The sequence below is a fragment of the Hordeum vulgare genome, chromosome 5H (genome assembly GCF_904849725.1).
Source record: "Hordeum vulgare subsp. vulgare chromosome 5H, MorexV3_pseudomolecules_assembly, whole genome shotgun sequence".
In the NCBI taxonomy this organism is placed as follows: domain Eukaryota; kingdom Viridiplantae; phylum Streptophyta; class Magnoliopsida; order Poales; family Poaceae; genus Hordeum; species Hordeum vulgare.
This window is the reverse complement of record NC_058522.1, coordinates 150,557,966-150,574,113: the sequence shown is the minus strand read 5'-3', so window position 1 is coordinate 150,574,113 and position 16,148 is coordinate 150,557,966. Positions and strand designations below refer to the sequence as shown.

Here is a 16,148-nt window from a genome sequence, read left to right as displayed (position 1 = left end):
ACAGGGAAACTTGGTGGAATCGAGTTTGTAATTCTGGTGGTACCGAGATGGAAAACCTAGATCAACTCTGGAATTCGGTGGAACCGAGTTTGTGCAGTTGGTTTCACCGAGTTCATTCACACAGAGGTTTTGGAGGTCAACCATTGACAATACGGAACTCCGAGTGCACCTTCACACGGAGGGATCGACAAGTGCTTGTTCAAGTTTTTTGATGAAGCATGAATAGAACTTGAGATGAGATAGCATAGATAGCTAGAGGAGGCTCCTAGGCATTCTTGTCCATCCAATTGGCAAAAAATAAATCAAGAACCAAATAAAAACAATTGGAAGTCCTCTAATGATCAAACACATGCAGACCAACATGCTCACACAATAAGAATGATAGAGAAAAACATGGTGAACACGCACAAACATCTTAGTAGCTATCAAGCAATTGGGCAATGACAAAGTCATCTATATATGAGTATATTGAAATAGGATCCAAGTAAGATTACTTAATCATTAGTCATACTCATCGTCAAGCACAAGTGGGGTTACCACTTTTACATAAGCACTAGTGTGTTCATATCCTTAGGAGACGCCTATAGGCAAGTCTTAGAGTAAAGCTCCCCCTTGATATGACATCCCCACTAAGAGGGATCAACTAACCTTGGGTTTTGTTGTAGAAGACTTCAAGTAAGTGAAGTAGTGGTGGATGCTCAATGTTGATAAAGATCATCTTGAGTTGGGAGCAATCCTCATTGTTTTCATACTCTTCTCACCTACATAGGTTAGTGATACATCCATTTTGCATCATGCTTTGATGTTGATATTTATTGCTTTATGGGCTGTTATATTACTTTGTGGTACCATATTTATGCCTTTTCTCTCTTATTTTGCAAGGTTTATTTGAAGAGGGAGAATTCAGGCAGCTGGAATTCTGGACTGGAAAAGGAGCAAATCCTAGTCCACTATTCTGCACATCTCCAAATGCCCTGAAAAGTTACGTGGATTTTTTTGGGATTATATAAAAAATACTGGGCGAAAGAAGTACCGGAGGGGGGCTGCCAGGGCGCCACAAGCCCTGCCACCGCCACCACCACCCCAGGTGGCGGATTGGGGGCTTGTGGGCTCCCTGACGGCCCACTAGCCCCCCTCTTTTGCTATATGAAGCGTCTTGGTCCAGAAAAAATCAGACGGGAGCTTTTTCGTGGTTTCACCGCCGCCACGAGTCGGAACTTGAGCAGATCCAATCTAGAGCTCCGGTAGGTCGATCCTGTCAGGGAAACTTCCCTCCCGGGGGGGGGAATCATCGCCATCGTCATCACTAACACTCCTCTCGTCGTAGGGGAGGCATCTTCATCAACATCTTCATCAGCACCATCTCCTCTCCAATCCCTAGTTCATCTCTTGTAACCAATCTTCGTCTCGCAACTCCGATTGGTACTTGTAAGGTTGCTAGTAGTGTTGATTACTCTTTGTAGTTGATGCTAGTTGGATTACTTGGTGGAAGAGTTTATGTTCAGATCCTTGATGTTATTCATTACACCTCTGATCAAGATTATGATTATGCTTTGTGAGTAGTTACTTTTGTTCCTGAGGACATGGGATAAGTCATGGTGATAATAGTCATGTGAATTTGATATTCGTTCGGTATTTTGATATGTTGTATGTTGTTTTTCCTCTAGTGGTGTTATGTGAACGTCGACTACATAACACTTCACCATATTTGGGCCTAGAGGAAGGCATTGGGGAGCAGTAAGTAGATGATGGGTTGCTGGAGTGACAGAAGCTTAAACCCCAGTCTATGCGTTGCTTCGTGAGGGGCTGATTTGGATCCACTAGTTTAATGCTATGGTTAGACATTGTCTTAATTCTTCTTTTGTAGTTGCGGATGCTTGCGAGAGAGGTTAATCATAAGTGGGATTCTTGTCCAAGTAAGGGCAGTACCCAAGCGCCGGTCCACCCACATATCAAACTATCAAAGTAACGAACGCGAATCATATGAACATGATGAAACTAGCATGACAGAAATTCCCGTGTGTCCTCGGAAGCGTTTTTCCTCCTATAAGACTTTGTTCAAGCTTGTCCCTTGCTACAAAAGGGATTGGGCCACTTGTTGCACCGTTGCTACTACTTGTTACTTGTTAGTCTTTGCTTGCTACGTTTCACCTCGCTACACAATCACTTGTTACCGCTACTTTCAGTGCTTGCAGTAATTACCTTGCTGAAAACCGTTTATCATAGCCTTCTCCTCCTCGTTGGGTTCGACACTCTTACTTATCGAAAGGACTACGATTGATCCCCTATACTTGTGGGTCATCAGTTAGTCCCAAAGCACGAGGAACATATGCAATAATATCTACGGACATGGAGTGAAACACAAATGGGATGATGTCCAAAGATGCATTAATTACCTTGGTCCTTGCTTACCTTTGAGGGAATGTGTGACTCCTTGAACTAATGCATATGGTTGAGGTTGGTTGCAAATAGTTATTGCCAAGATGAATAAGAGTGAAATTCATTGGCGGAGTCATCCCTCAAGAACTTCCCTAGTTCTTCCTCTTGGGGATCCACATCAAATTGATGGGAATACTTGTAGTTGTGGTAGAACTTATTGAGGAAGAGCTAGTAGTGTCCTTGGGAACAAACTTGACCCTGGCTTGGAGTTCTTCCTCAAATAGGTCAATATCATCTTGAAGCTTTACCTTGCCTTTGTGGTCTTGTAGTAGAAGGCCATCATGTGAGCTTGTTCCTTTGGGAGGAGTGGGATCACACTTCTCCTCTTGGGGAACAAACTTAGGAGTGGGATATGGACCTTCTTCCCAAACATCTCCGTTGACGTTGAAGTAGCCAACACCTTGTTTGTTCCGATGTCCTCCTTGCTTGCGCACAATTTCCTCGAATTGTTTATTTCCGGCAAGGCTCTTGAAGACACATTTCTCTATAATCCCTTTCAATAGATCATTTTCATGCTCAAGTGTAACTTGGCTAAGAGACTTGTTAGTGGAATCAATAGAGCTACTAGCAACAACATTATTGGTTTTAGCCTTAGCATGGTTGTTACTAGATGAAGAAACCTTCTTTCCTTTGTTACTAGTGTCCCTATGTTTAACTTGTGGAACAAAGTTGGATAAGAGTAATCGTTTGGCTAAATAAGAAGAACTCTTCTTTCGAAGATCATCATTGATCGCTTTTAAGAACTCATGCTCTTACTCCAAGTTGAGCTTCTCGAAGCGTAGCTTCTCATGGGTTCTTGCAAGCTCTCTATGATCTTATAGAGTAGTCTCATGAGGTAACTTAAGAGTTTTTAATTCTTGAGTTAGTCGTTTAATTTCTTTCTTATCATCATCATTCAATTTCTCTTGACTAGCATGATAATTAGCAAGTTCATTTTCAGTGCAATCACTAGTTTTATCAAGAAGCAAGTCATCTTCTCCTAACAAGTCATTCTCATCACTAATAAAATCAAGATACTCGGGATGTGATACCTTGGGGCCTTTAGCAATGAAGCAGTTTCCGACTCCCTCATTTGGTGAATTAAATAAGTCGTAGGAGTTGGTAGAAACAAGTGCAATCCCGGCAACACCTTCATCTTTACTATAGTCGGAGTGGGAGTGATAGCTTCTCTCAGAGTGGTGATCACACTCGGAGCCAGACACCCATTCACCAACATGAGCTTGATGTCTTCTTCTTGAACTGCTCTTGGTGTATTTGTCCTTCTTCTCCGATTCCTTGCCTCTCCGTGAGTGTCTTCGTTCATAGTGATCTTCTCTACTCCTCTCTCTGTGAGGTGACTCATCTCTTGAGCTTCGTCTTCGAGGTGACTCTTCCCTTCTTTTGTAGGGAGCCGAGCACTCATTTGAGTAGTGTTCGGGCTTTCCACAATTGTAGCAGTTTCGGTCATGACTGGACGAGCGCTTCTCTTCATGTCTCGAGCTTGAGCTTCTCTCTTTGCCTCTACTCTTATAGAACTTGTTGAATTTTCTAACCATGAGGCTTATCTCTTCATCAGTGACAAGATTGTACTTTGAAATAGTGGGAGCATCACATGAAGCTTTATAAGCACCGCTTGCCTTGTTGTGCAGCTCAACTTTGTCCTTGAGTGACATCTCATGAGCAACAATCCTACCAATGACTTCAGTTGGCTTGACATCTTTGTAATTTGGCATATGCAGTTGAAGATGATGTCGCATGCTTGAGCATTAAGTTGCAACATCTTAAGTTCATCAGCTATCGCATCACGATCTCGCTCATGCCCTTCTCGAAAGATCTTACCTTGCACACCAACACGAATAACAGCCCAAACATGAGGATTAAAGCCAAGAATATGCATTTTCATTATATGCTTCCAACTAGCAAAATTAGTGCCATCGAAATATGGACCTCTACGATGATAATTTTCCTCAGTAGATGCCATACTCTCCTAGGTTGTTAAACCAATGAAATAAAGACCAAAGCTGTGATACCACTTGTAGGATTGAAAGTATGTCTAGAGGGGGTGATTAGACTACTTGACAAGATATTTTTTTGCCTTTCCCCAATTTTACTTGAGCGGCAGCTACGCCAGTTATAACATGTCAAGTACACCCTACACATGCAATTCTAATAGTATAGCAGCGGAAAGTAAAACATGCAAGTGTAAAGTAGAGGAGTAAGGTAGGCAGATCAAGCGCATGAGGTTGACAAGGCGATTTTTGGCATGATTCTGATAGGTGGCGCTATCATACGTCCATGTTAGTGGAGACTTCAACCTACAGAGGATAACGGCTACGAGAGGCCACTAGGGGCTCAACCCACGGAGGGTCCACAAAGAAGCGGCCTTGTCTATTCCACCACGGCTTCCGTCCATGGATGACTAGCCTTACTCGCGGTAGATCTTCATGAAGTAGGCGATCTCCTTGCCTTGAAAAACATTTTGATTCAACTCCATAACACGAAGTAGGAGGCTCCCAAGCGACACCTAACCAATCTAGGAGGCACCACCCTCCAAAAGGTAATAGATGTGGTAGATCAATGAACTCCTTGCTCTTGTGATTCTAAAGATAGTCTCCTCAACTCAAATCACTCTCACAGAACATGCATGGGTAGGAGAGGTTAATTTGCTGGAAAGCAGTTTGGGGAGGCTAGAGATCAAGTTTCAAATGATAGGATTGGAATATCTTTGTCTCAACACATGAGTAGGTGGTTATCTCTCAGAAAATAAATATGGCCGTGAAGTATGTGTTCTGAGTGCTTCTCCCACATATGAGAGGTGGGTGAAGGGGCATATACAGGGAGTAGCCAAAATCGAACTGTTACACACAAAAGGGCAAACTCGGTGGTACCGATTAGCACAAAAGTGTGAACTTTTGAATCTCGGTGAGACCGATATATGAAACTCGGTGGCACCGAAAAGGTGTCTAATGGTCATATGACCAAACTCGGTGACACCGATACTCAAACTCGGAGATTCTGATTTTTTGTATCTTGGCAACATAATGTTGATCATAGTGAACTCGGTAGCACCGACTTGGTTTCCGTTGCACCGATTTTGTGGGAATTGCTAGGGATTCTGTGTGAGGTCAAACTCGATGGGTCCGACATGGAAATGTTGGTGACACCGAATTTGTGTATGTGGATCTTGAGAGAGTGGATATGTGGGAGAAATGACTCAGTGTTTTGGTGGCTAACTTTTAGCATTTGAGCAATCAGTTCATTTTACTACCTCAGCCCTTTTAATAGTATTGGCTTTCCTATGGACTCAAAAGTGATTTCTCATCAATATAAAATGAAGAGTCTTCTAGCTTGAAGCATGAGCCAACGTTGTTCCTTTCTTGCATCGAGGGGCATCTCCACGTAAACCTTAAGCCATAACATCTTTTGAACTTTTTCTGAAGGACTATGCTAATTTTTGACTAGTCGGAATTTAGGGAGAGATCAGAACGCCCCTTTGTCTTGCTTAATTGCTAATCACACATATAATTCTCCTTTTTTCCTTAATTGCTAATCCCATTCGCGGAGGCCGATGAAGGACATGTAGGTGTTGATTTGTGATTTCATGCATGCATGCAAACTACAAGACAAAACAGATGATGTCAGTCAAAGATTATTCCTATTTATAAACTTTAAATGTTTTGTAGCTCAAACCGTCGCTCCGATCGAAAAACCATTTTCACATAAAAGATTCGTCGCGACGAGAGCTTTGAAAATAGATCCCATGTTGGTATGTTTTGACGACTTTTATTTAGGTCAGAAGCTACCATGACCGTAGTATTAACTTATCATGGTGTTTACATTGAAGTTACCAGAGGTGTTTCAACTATCTTTTTTTGCGTGGGTCAAAAATTTACCATGATGTTTATAAGTAAATTATCATGTCTACAGTATCGCCTACCATGGGTGAAGTGCCTCGGCCGTAGGGTGAGGTCCACATGCCGACATGGCATGACTCACTTTATAAAACATAACTTTGCGGGTCGTGTCAGTCTAGGGCTGTTTAGGTGTGTGTCGGGTTGTGTCATACCCGGGTCGCCCTGTTGGCCACCTATAATCAGGTCTGTGGAGCGTAAAATACCATGCTATTTATGCAAAAAATATCGGGTGTATGTGGAGATATTTCATCAACCCCCTCCCCCTCACCCCCGTCGCCAAGTTACCAGGACCGATGTACGTTAGTTGTCGGGTCTACGATGTGTGAGTTACCATGCTATTCACACAAAAGTTACTTATAGGATATTTCATTAACTCTTCGTGCCCCGTCACCAAAATTACCATGACCGAGGTATATAAGTTATCAGCTCCATGATGTGTGAGTTACCATCTATTCACACAAAAGTTATCGGGGATATGTCATCAACCCTCCCCCCATACCAAAGTTATCAGGACCGAGGTGCATAAGTTATTAGGTCTGTGGTGTGTTAGTTACCATGTTATTCACATAGAAGTTATCATGTGATATTCCATCAACTGCCCCTGCCCCCTCTCCCTCGACGCCAAAGTTACTAGGATTGGGTTATATAAGTTATCAGATCTGCGATGTGTGAGTTACCATCTATTCACATAAAAGTTACCGGGGGATATTCTTACCCCCCTCCCACGCTCGCGAAAATTACCCAGGGTATACTATGTGTGAGTTACCATGCTATTAACATTAAAGTTACCATGGGTATATTTCATAACCCCTCGCTCCGCGCGCGAAAATTACCCAGGGGTGTACATAAGTTATCATGTCTTGGGGACGTAAAAAGTCATGTTATCTGCACATAATTATCGTGGTGTGTTTCAACAACTCCCCGATCTCCACCCCGTCGCAAAAGTTATCAAGACTAGGGTACATAGGTTATCTGGTTTGTAGTGTGTGAGTTACCATGCTATTGACGAAAAAGTTACCGGGTGGTATATTTCATCACCCCCCCTCGCGCGCGTTGCCAAAAGTTACCATGACCGGGGTACATAAGTTATCAAGCTAGGAAGTCTAAGTTACCCTGCTACTAACATTAAAGTTACCTTGTGTATATTTCACCATCCCCTCACCAAAGTTATCAGGACCGAAGCACATAAGTTATCAGGTCTGCGATGTGTGAATTACCAGAAACACCCTCGCCATTATTATAGCACCGACGTAGATACCTACTTCCATCATAAACTAGAAAAATAACATGAACTAGAGAACTCATGGAAATAAAAATGGAAAATGATTATATGTAGTAGTAAAAACCAGGGTCAAATATCTAGCTTTATACTACAAGTTAATATGCAACTAATCATGCTGGAATAGTTTGTGGATCGAGTTGTTCACAACAACAACTTGAAAATGCTGAGTTCAAGCTCCAAAGTCTCTTTTTTCTTGCCAAGCCTGAGTAAATTTTTGGATGGCTATTAGTAGATGGGAAAAAAGTAATTGTGTGCGGGCCATCGGGTCGCGGAAAAAAGGGGATCAATCTATTCAACAAGATCATAGAAAAAAACGGAACGAGAAAATCCGGATCGCCCACACTAGTGCGAGCGAGTGACTTGCAATGCAGATTGAGCGGCAGCAAAAGCGTTCGGATCTGATCGCAAAATACGAACGTTCGGAAGTTACTAATTTCGTTTTCTGAAATATTCTTGAAAAATATATTAGTCCAATAATACATATGTTGTGATCAATATCAAAACTATCCTAGAAAGCAATTGTTCTTTTAGTTATATTATGACACTCGGAGAAGTAGTTTGAACTATTAATAAAATTACTTTTGCTTCGGTACGCCCCCAACACACACATAAAACGTACAAAGGAAAACGTATACCCACTTCGTATTACATATTATTGTACACTACAGGGCAGTCATATGTATACTCACCTCGTATAACATACTTACAACGGCATGTAGTGTACAATACTAGATGGTATACGTTCTCCTCGAGGGGGGGATTTCTCCCATGTAAAGCCCCGAATTCAAGAAGCATTATTCCTCAATACTTCCAGGGCTATTGTGCATAATATCCCGAGCACCGATATATCCATTTCGCTGCCTTTCCTTGCGTCCTCGCCGTCGCAGCCGCCGCCCAACCGTCGCGCCCGCAAACTCCTGCCGAGGTCCCAAACCCTATTCCTTGCCTAAATCGAGATCCACCCGGCCATTATCATCTCAGATCAAAGTTTTTTTATTCTCTTGTTCGCCAACTGATTCCTTCATTGATCATGACTGAATTTCTTGGTATTCGTAGAGAATTTTTTGGTCCTGATCCGAGGAGAGGAGATGTCGGACAGCGAAGAGCACCAGTTCGAGTCGAAGGCTGACGCCGGCGCTTCCAAGACCTATCCGCAGCAGGCCGGCACCATTCGCAAGAACGGCTACATCGTCATCAAGAACCGCCCCTGCAAGGTATCTAAAACGTCCGCCGGCCGCTCATTTGCTTGATGTCTTCCGCTTAGATCCCGATGTTATCGCTGTAGTTCTGTTAGATCCGTGTCTTCGTCCTGTCGTCTCAGATTGCCGTTGCATGTATACGTGCAATCTCTTTATTCTCCTACGAGCTGGATGCTCATGGATGGAGCGTGTGAATGAATATGCGTCACGATCGTGTGGTATATTTGATTCTTGATACTCTGCTGTGCTTATCAGCGAACACTGGATGTTGCTGTGAATTGTATATCTTGTAGGACAAGTAAGTTGTACGTGGCCATGTAGTTTTCTTTTCTAAATTTGGAACGCCATATGCATCGTTTGAAATTTTCAGTTCTTGTCTGTGCCTATGTGTTGTCAGATTAGTAGTATAGGCTGGTGTAGATCTACCGCCTGAGAGCAAGTACAATAAGGTACAGTCAACGGGATGTAAGAATTAAAATACTATATTTTTGCTGAGTTGGATGAGAGAGAAGAGGAGAGAGAAAGAAAGCGGGCTCTTCGTGAAGAGTCAGCTCTAGCACGTGCTCCTAGGTGATTTGTGAGAATGAAATGTGGGTCATATATAATAAAAGTAGTACTCTTTTATAGCTAACTATTATACAAGCTAGCTATAAGATGGGCTATAAAGACTGCTATAGCCAGCAGTTGGCTATACCATGCTCTGATCAACTTTACTTAGGCAGTTAGTGTCACAGCCCTAGATTATATCTTGTAGTTAGTTGCATCAGTAAGCATTCATGAATGCATTCAAATCAATTTAATTCAATTTGGATGATCTACAAATGGGGATGACCAAACCCTAACACCAAACAACATCCAAATAGGTTCAACAAGAGAAAAATCCTAGCTACAAAATGGTTTTCATAAAAGTCCATCATTTTTTATAAATGTTGGAAAGAAAATATCAGGGATGATATATATTTTCAAAATACTTTTGGCATTTTATTTTAAACTCAAAAGCCACTGAAATCAATTAATTAATTGATTTCAAATACTTCCTAGTTTTATAAAATGTTGAAACTATTTTGTGGCATTGATTATTTTTACTACTGTCACATAATACTATCCTAGGATTTTATAAAATGATTAAATGTTTTATTAAAATCCTAAATCTAAATGCCAGAAAGAAATAAAACAAGATTAGGAAAAGAGAGAGAGGGAAGAATTTACCTGGCGCCTACCTGGTCCAGCCCAGCCCATCAGGGGCACGGCTGTCTTCTTCCTCCTGCCAGGAGGAGAAGCAGCTGCGTGCCGACGCGCCGACGAGCGCGGCCACGTTCCCTGGCCACCTCCTGCTTGCCCGAGCCACGCAGACGGCGGGGATGAGTACCCCGTACACGTCTCTCCCTTCTCCACCCCTCTCTGGCTCCCCTCCATCTCTCTCTCGCCCTCTCCCACCATGGCCGAGCCTGCTTGTCGCCGCCGATCATCGTAGCCGTGGCCACGAGCCCCCTGTAGCCCAGCTGTTGTGCCCCAAAGCCCCGCCGTGCTCCTCCTCGTCCCCTGGAAGAAGGAATCAAGCCTGGAGGCCCCCTGTCATCGCCTCGCCACCATCTTCTCCACCTCCGGCCGCCGGACCTTCCTCGTCGATTCGCGCCAACCAAAGTGTCCCCGAGCTCGCCGTCTGCTCCAATCGAATCCCTGTGAGCTCCGGATCCGTTTCCCCCTTGCCTCATCGCCGTTCCCCTCTCCTAGCACCTCGTGCCACCGGAGTCCGAAGCTCCTGCCGCCGGCCATGGCGCCGTCATGGCTAGAGCCACTTAGGGCCGCTGCCGAGCACCTCCCTGTGCTCTCCGCGCCCGCAGGAAGCCGTAGCCATCTTCAACTCGCTCTTCCGTGCCCCGTAGCCTCGATCCCCACCGTGGCTGACTTCGGCCACCGCCTGAGGTCGTCGCCGGCCTCGCTCCGGCCACCTCCTGGCCTGTGGCTTGGTCGGAACGGATGCGGCGCTCTGCCAGCTTCCTGTAGAACCCAACCGCGCCCGATTTGGTGCCCTGTAGCGCCGTTTAGGTCGTCTCCGGCGAGCCCTCCGCCGCGGGCTTGGTCGCCGGCGACCATCCTCCGGTGAGGGCCGACGTGGCCAGTCGTTAGCAAGCTAACCCCCCCCCCCCCAGCCACTGCCAGAGGGCCCCACGCCTGGTCAAACCCCAATTAGGGGCTGGTCAGCGCGGGGTTAGCCTCTGGGTCACTGACCAGTGGACCCCATTGGTCAGGTTTGACCTGGCCCAGGCGCAGTTGACCTGCTGACGTCAGTAGTGATGCAATATTAGTATTTCTGTTTATAAAATAAATCCAGGAAATTGCTAAAACTTGTAAAAATCATAGAAATTAAAATATAACTCGGATGAAAATAATTTATATATGAAGAAGTATCAGAAAAATCCAAGGAATCTGATTATGGCATTTTCATGCATGTTTGAAAAAGTTAACAACACCAAATAGGCAAAATGATGAATAGGGTAAATTTAATAAATAGTTTGGAGTTGGAAATTTATACTTATTTGAATTCCACTTCAATTACTATGCTCAAACATTGGTCAATGCAAATCAGTACCCCAAAATACTAACTCCGTACATGTTGGAACAATTTGATATGAGCATCAGGTCGAATCAATTATAAGGGTACTTGGAAAGATACCCGTCTTGAAGTGATGTTTGAATCCTAATTCAAACCAACTTCAACTTAAGAAATGATAGCCACATTAGCCCTACCACCTTTCATTTCATGTCTTGAGCATGCATCATAGTGTTGCATTTTCGTGAAGTAATTGTTGTTCTTTCTTGTTTGCCGGTGTTGTTCCCCCTCGCTAAACGATGTTTCCGACGATGTGATCGTTGACATTGATGAAGACTCATTGCTATCTTCAGACGTGTCAGGCAAGCAAACCCCCCTTGAGCATATTGAAATAAACCCACTCCCTCGCTCCTACTCTCTTTTACTGCATTAGGACAAACACGATTCAACTGTACATGTTATCGGTAGTTGAACCCATTCCTCTGCATGACCTGATTTTGTCACAGTAAATAGTTGAAACCACTTAGCATGAGTAGCAACTGCTTGAGCCTTGATGTGCTTACTCATCCATGCTTGTTTACAATGCCTGCTATGCTTAGAGTCGTGTCGGGTCTGATCCGTCTGGATGATGAATCGGAATGGTTGTGTTCATGTCTTACAGTGTGAGAGTAAAGGTGTGAATCTGATTTGGTAAAGGTAGCGATGAGAGGCCATGTAGGAGTACATGGTGGGTTGTCTCATTGGGACCGTCCTTAAGAACCGAGTTCTGTGTGTGTTATCCAAAACAAGATACTACCATGCATTGGGCCCTGAAATATGACCCCGTTCGGCTTATTAATTGCCTAGATCTCTGCCCAGGAGTTGCAATTAGTTTCTGGTGTTTGTAAGAAAAGTGTTGGCGGCCGTGTTTAGCTCTGCCCGACGGGGTAGGCTTCACTACGGTAGATACACAGTGGCACGGTGTACCAAGTGGCACCCGAATGGTGGGCTTGGGAAACCTGCGCGCATCGTTTTGGGGCCGTAGAGGAAACCTCGGCCGGACTTCCTTGCGGGTTCAGTCTCAAATACGCGATAAACCTGGACTAGGGTCTTGTGTGGTTAACGGTCGTGGCCGACACCCACGCCAGTGCTTCCGCTTGAAGGTTGCCGAGATGCATGACGTGCATATGGTGCTAAGTGGTGGGAGCATGTGTGAAGAAGTATACCCCTGCAGGGTGATTCAATCTGTTCGAATAGCCGCGTCCTCGGTTATGGACTACTTGGAAACATTACGTGGTACATAGACAATTTAAATGGATACTCTAAAACATGCAAGATAAGTGTGAGTGCTATGGAAGGCCTTCTCGTAGGGAGACGAGAGTGGATCCATAGTGGTGTATTGAATTGGTGAATATGTGGACTCGTGTGCGCTATCCCACCTCAAAGAAAGAACTTGTAGTCGTAGTACAGGTTAGCCAAGAGTCAAAGCTGGCTTGCTGCAATCAAACCCCACAATCCTTTCATTGAAACATGATGCATATGTAGATAGTTCTAATGTAAGACTTGCTGAGTACCTTTGTACTCACGGTTGCTTTATTTATGTTTTGCAGAGAAGACTTAGACTCATTAAAGGTTCTACGCGATGTGTTTGATGTTGACCGGAATAGCTTGGGAATCCCAGACAGAGGTCTGGCTCCTTTGGTAGGGTCGTAATAGCTTTTCAGGCTCTTCCAGCCACTTTTAGTAGATGTTTGTACCCAGACATGAATTGCTTCCGCTTGTTGTTTGTATGACTTGAGTGTCGAGTCACGAGACCCCTGTTTGTAATCATACTATGTTGACTCTTATGAGTCTTTAATAAATGCTTCAGTCATAGAGTTATGTTGTGATGCCATGTTGTATCTACACATATCGTGCATAATGTGTGTATGTTTGAAATGCATTATTTGTGTGGGATTCGACACCTAGTTGTTTGCCTTTAGTAGTACTCTTTACAGGGAAATGCCTCTTTGTGATTCCATTGAGCCTTGGTAGTTTGCTACTGCTCGGAACACATTGATTGACCGGCATGTATCCTTTTTTGCTGCTGTGTCTGTCCCCTCGGGAAAATGTCACGCGGTGTAATGGAGTCCTTGTAGCTTGCTACGACTCGTCTACACACGCTGATGACCGACACCTGCTTTGCTGGGTTATGTATGACTGTCCCTGTACGGTTGTACCGCTGGGGTTTATAACTAGACATGTCGACCCGGGTTCTTTGTCGTTTGAACGCTAGCAACATATTCATATACGTGAGCCAAAAGACGCAAACGGTCCCGGCCAAGGTAAGGTGGCAGCCGTGGAGTTTACCGTGCGTGAGGCCGCAAAGTGATGTGATGTGTTACAGGCTAGGTTCTTATGACTCAGGATCGGGGTCCCGACAGTTAGATAAGAATTATTTATTTATTTCTAACAAAAGGAAAAAAAAACAGTCCCACAATGATCTTTCTTAATTTGAAACTATGCCCCCATCCTGGGATGTCCATTGAGTTGCTTGTAATCTGTTGTAATCGTCTCCTCTGAGACTGACTTTCCCTCTTTTCAATACAAAGAAACGCACATCTCTGCGTTTTCTCGAAAAAAAAAAGTATGCGTAATCAGATTCCTATTGTTTGAATTGCTGATGCTATTATGGGCTGATGCTATTATGGAGATCGGTTACAGGCTCACAACATTTGATTGCCATATAATTAATTAATGCTATGAATAAAAAGTATTTATTCTCAATCACATTATGCAAGTCTTTGATTTGTTGCATGCTGGTTTGGTGTGACTAATAGGTCTAGACTGATTTGATTTGTCCCCCATGTCAGTTGTTTGCTTTAGTATTTTTCTTACGTTATTAATCATTGATGGATTTGGACTTTGTAATGCAGATATCATTTAGCATTGTTAATTATCTGGATATTTTAAGTAATCTTTGATTGACCATGTTGTGTGTGCATAGTGGTCGATGAACTTGAGTTGGCTGTACCACTTATTGACCTGGCAAGGTTGTAAACTTATCTGCAAATTTATGTCTTAATGTTGCATACTGCCATGTACAGTATTATTTTATTTGGTCTATGTCATGATTTCAAACTTGCTTACATGTTTGTACTCTTGACAGCGTGAGTTACATAGCCGAGGCTTAACTCATTCATGGTTATCATCTTCACTGAAATTTCTGAATTTTGGTGATTGCAGTGGGTACTGAAATATTTGACTTATGTCAAAAATAATAATTAAACTTGGTTGGATTTTGTTCAAATCATTGAAAGTAGAAGTTGTTTGGCTGAACTAAAAACAAATATCGCTGATTTCAGTGGTGGCCAAAATATGACCAAATATGTCAAGCCTGGATTGGGTTACTTATTTTCTTGTATGTATTATACCATTTTTTTTCTTTTGCATTTGCTTCTTGCTGCCTCCCACGGTATCACTACATAATCAGTTCACCTGTGCTAGCAACGGTGCATCGATCCTGTTTACCAATGGTTCTTTATGTATTCCAGATGTGTAGTTGACACTTTAAATATCAATAAATTCCTTCAGTTGTTGCGGGTATTAATGTCATTATATATTTATAGGATTAAAATCTTATTTATCTGTTAATTCTTGGTCTGCTTGCTATTTTGTTGTTCTGGCTATATTATACTTCTAATGACATGCGGCCTTTGAAACAAATGTGCAGGTTGTGGAGGTTTCAACATCAAAAACTGGGAAGCATGGTCATGCCAAGTGCCACTTTGTTGCTATTGACATCTTCACCAGCAAGAAACTTGAAGATATTGTGCCATCTTCTCACAACTGTGATGTCAGCACATTTCATGAACCTTTTCCTGTTTAAGTGGCTTCTATTGATACTAAAACATGAACATGTATAATCTCTACAGGTTCCTCATGTGAATCGCACAGAATACCAGCTCATTGATATATCTGAGGATGGATTTGTAAGTTGGATTTTTTCATTAATGTCTCTTATATTTTAATCTTTTGTCAAACCGATTATTTAACTGGAGAAATTAACATTTCTTTCAGGTGAGTCTGCTGACTGATAATGGTAACACCAAAGATGACCTCAAGCTCCCAACTGATGAAACCCTCCTTGGCCAGGTTTGTATGAACTATGTGTGCTGTTTAGAGTGACTCATGCGCGTGAACTATCTCTTCCATAGCCCACCAGCTCTTATATTGAATTTGTCCACTGGTGCAGATCAAGGATGGGTTTGCTGAGGGGAAGGATCTGGTGGTGTCTGTCATGTCTGCTATGGGAGAAGAGCAGATTAATGCGCTCAAGGACATTGGCCCCAAGTAATCTGTCGTGTTAGCACTATTTTCTCGGGCGTGGTTCATTGGTATCTGTCGGTTAAGATGGATTTGGGTGTCTCAGCCATTGAGGAATTGTGCCTTTTTGCAAAACTAAGTTGTCAGTGTTTAGTTGATTTGTAGTCCTAAATTCATGGGTTTATTGACCCCTCTTGACTATTGGTGTTGTTGGTGTCTCAGTGTGGAGGTAAATTGTGCTCAAGATGAAAAAGAAAAACTTGCCATTCTACCCTACCTAGAACAGCTTGTAGCGTGCCTTGACTTATGCTCATTTTGGTAATTCCGTGCATCTTTTCAGGATGCTATATACTCCCTCTGTTCCATAATATAAAAATCTAACTAACTGCACCGCATTTTGTCACTACCGTGCGGCAGCTTGCGGATTTGTGTGGGCTCTCTTCTTCATGCATGCAATGATGTCATCAGATTCGTTTTAAATTATGAAAATTTTAAAA

General features: G+C 43.1%; 1 protein-coding gene across 3 annotated transcripts; it reads left to right on the top strand.

Annotated features, from left to right (window-relative positions):
* Positions 1-8,389: 8,389 nt before the first annotated feature.
* Positions 8,390-15,927, top strand: LOC123452984 (eukaryotic translation initiation factor 5A-4). Of its 3 annotated transcripts, none has more exons than XM_045129736.1 (7): positions 8,429-8,539; positions 8,671-8,828; positions 11,721-11,729; positions 15,059-15,181; positions 15,261-15,317; positions 15,406-15,480; positions 15,581-15,927. In XM_045129736.1, exons 2-7 carry the CDS (start codon positions 8,703-8,705, stop codon positions 15,680-15,682), a joined length of 492 nt encoding a protein of 163 aa, XP_044985671.1. In that variant the 5' UTR covers positions 8,429-8,539; positions 8,671-8,702; the 3' UTR covers positions 15,683-15,927. The 3 variants fall into 3 exon arrangements, with proteins under 3 accessions (XP_044985672.1, XP_044985671.1, XP_044985670.1); XM_045129735.1 differs by having other exon boundaries at positions 11,703-11,729; XM_045129737.1 differs by lacking the exon at positions 11,721-11,729 and having other exon boundaries at positions 8,390-8,539.
* The last annotated feature ends 221 nt before the right edge of the window (positions 15,928-16,148 follow it).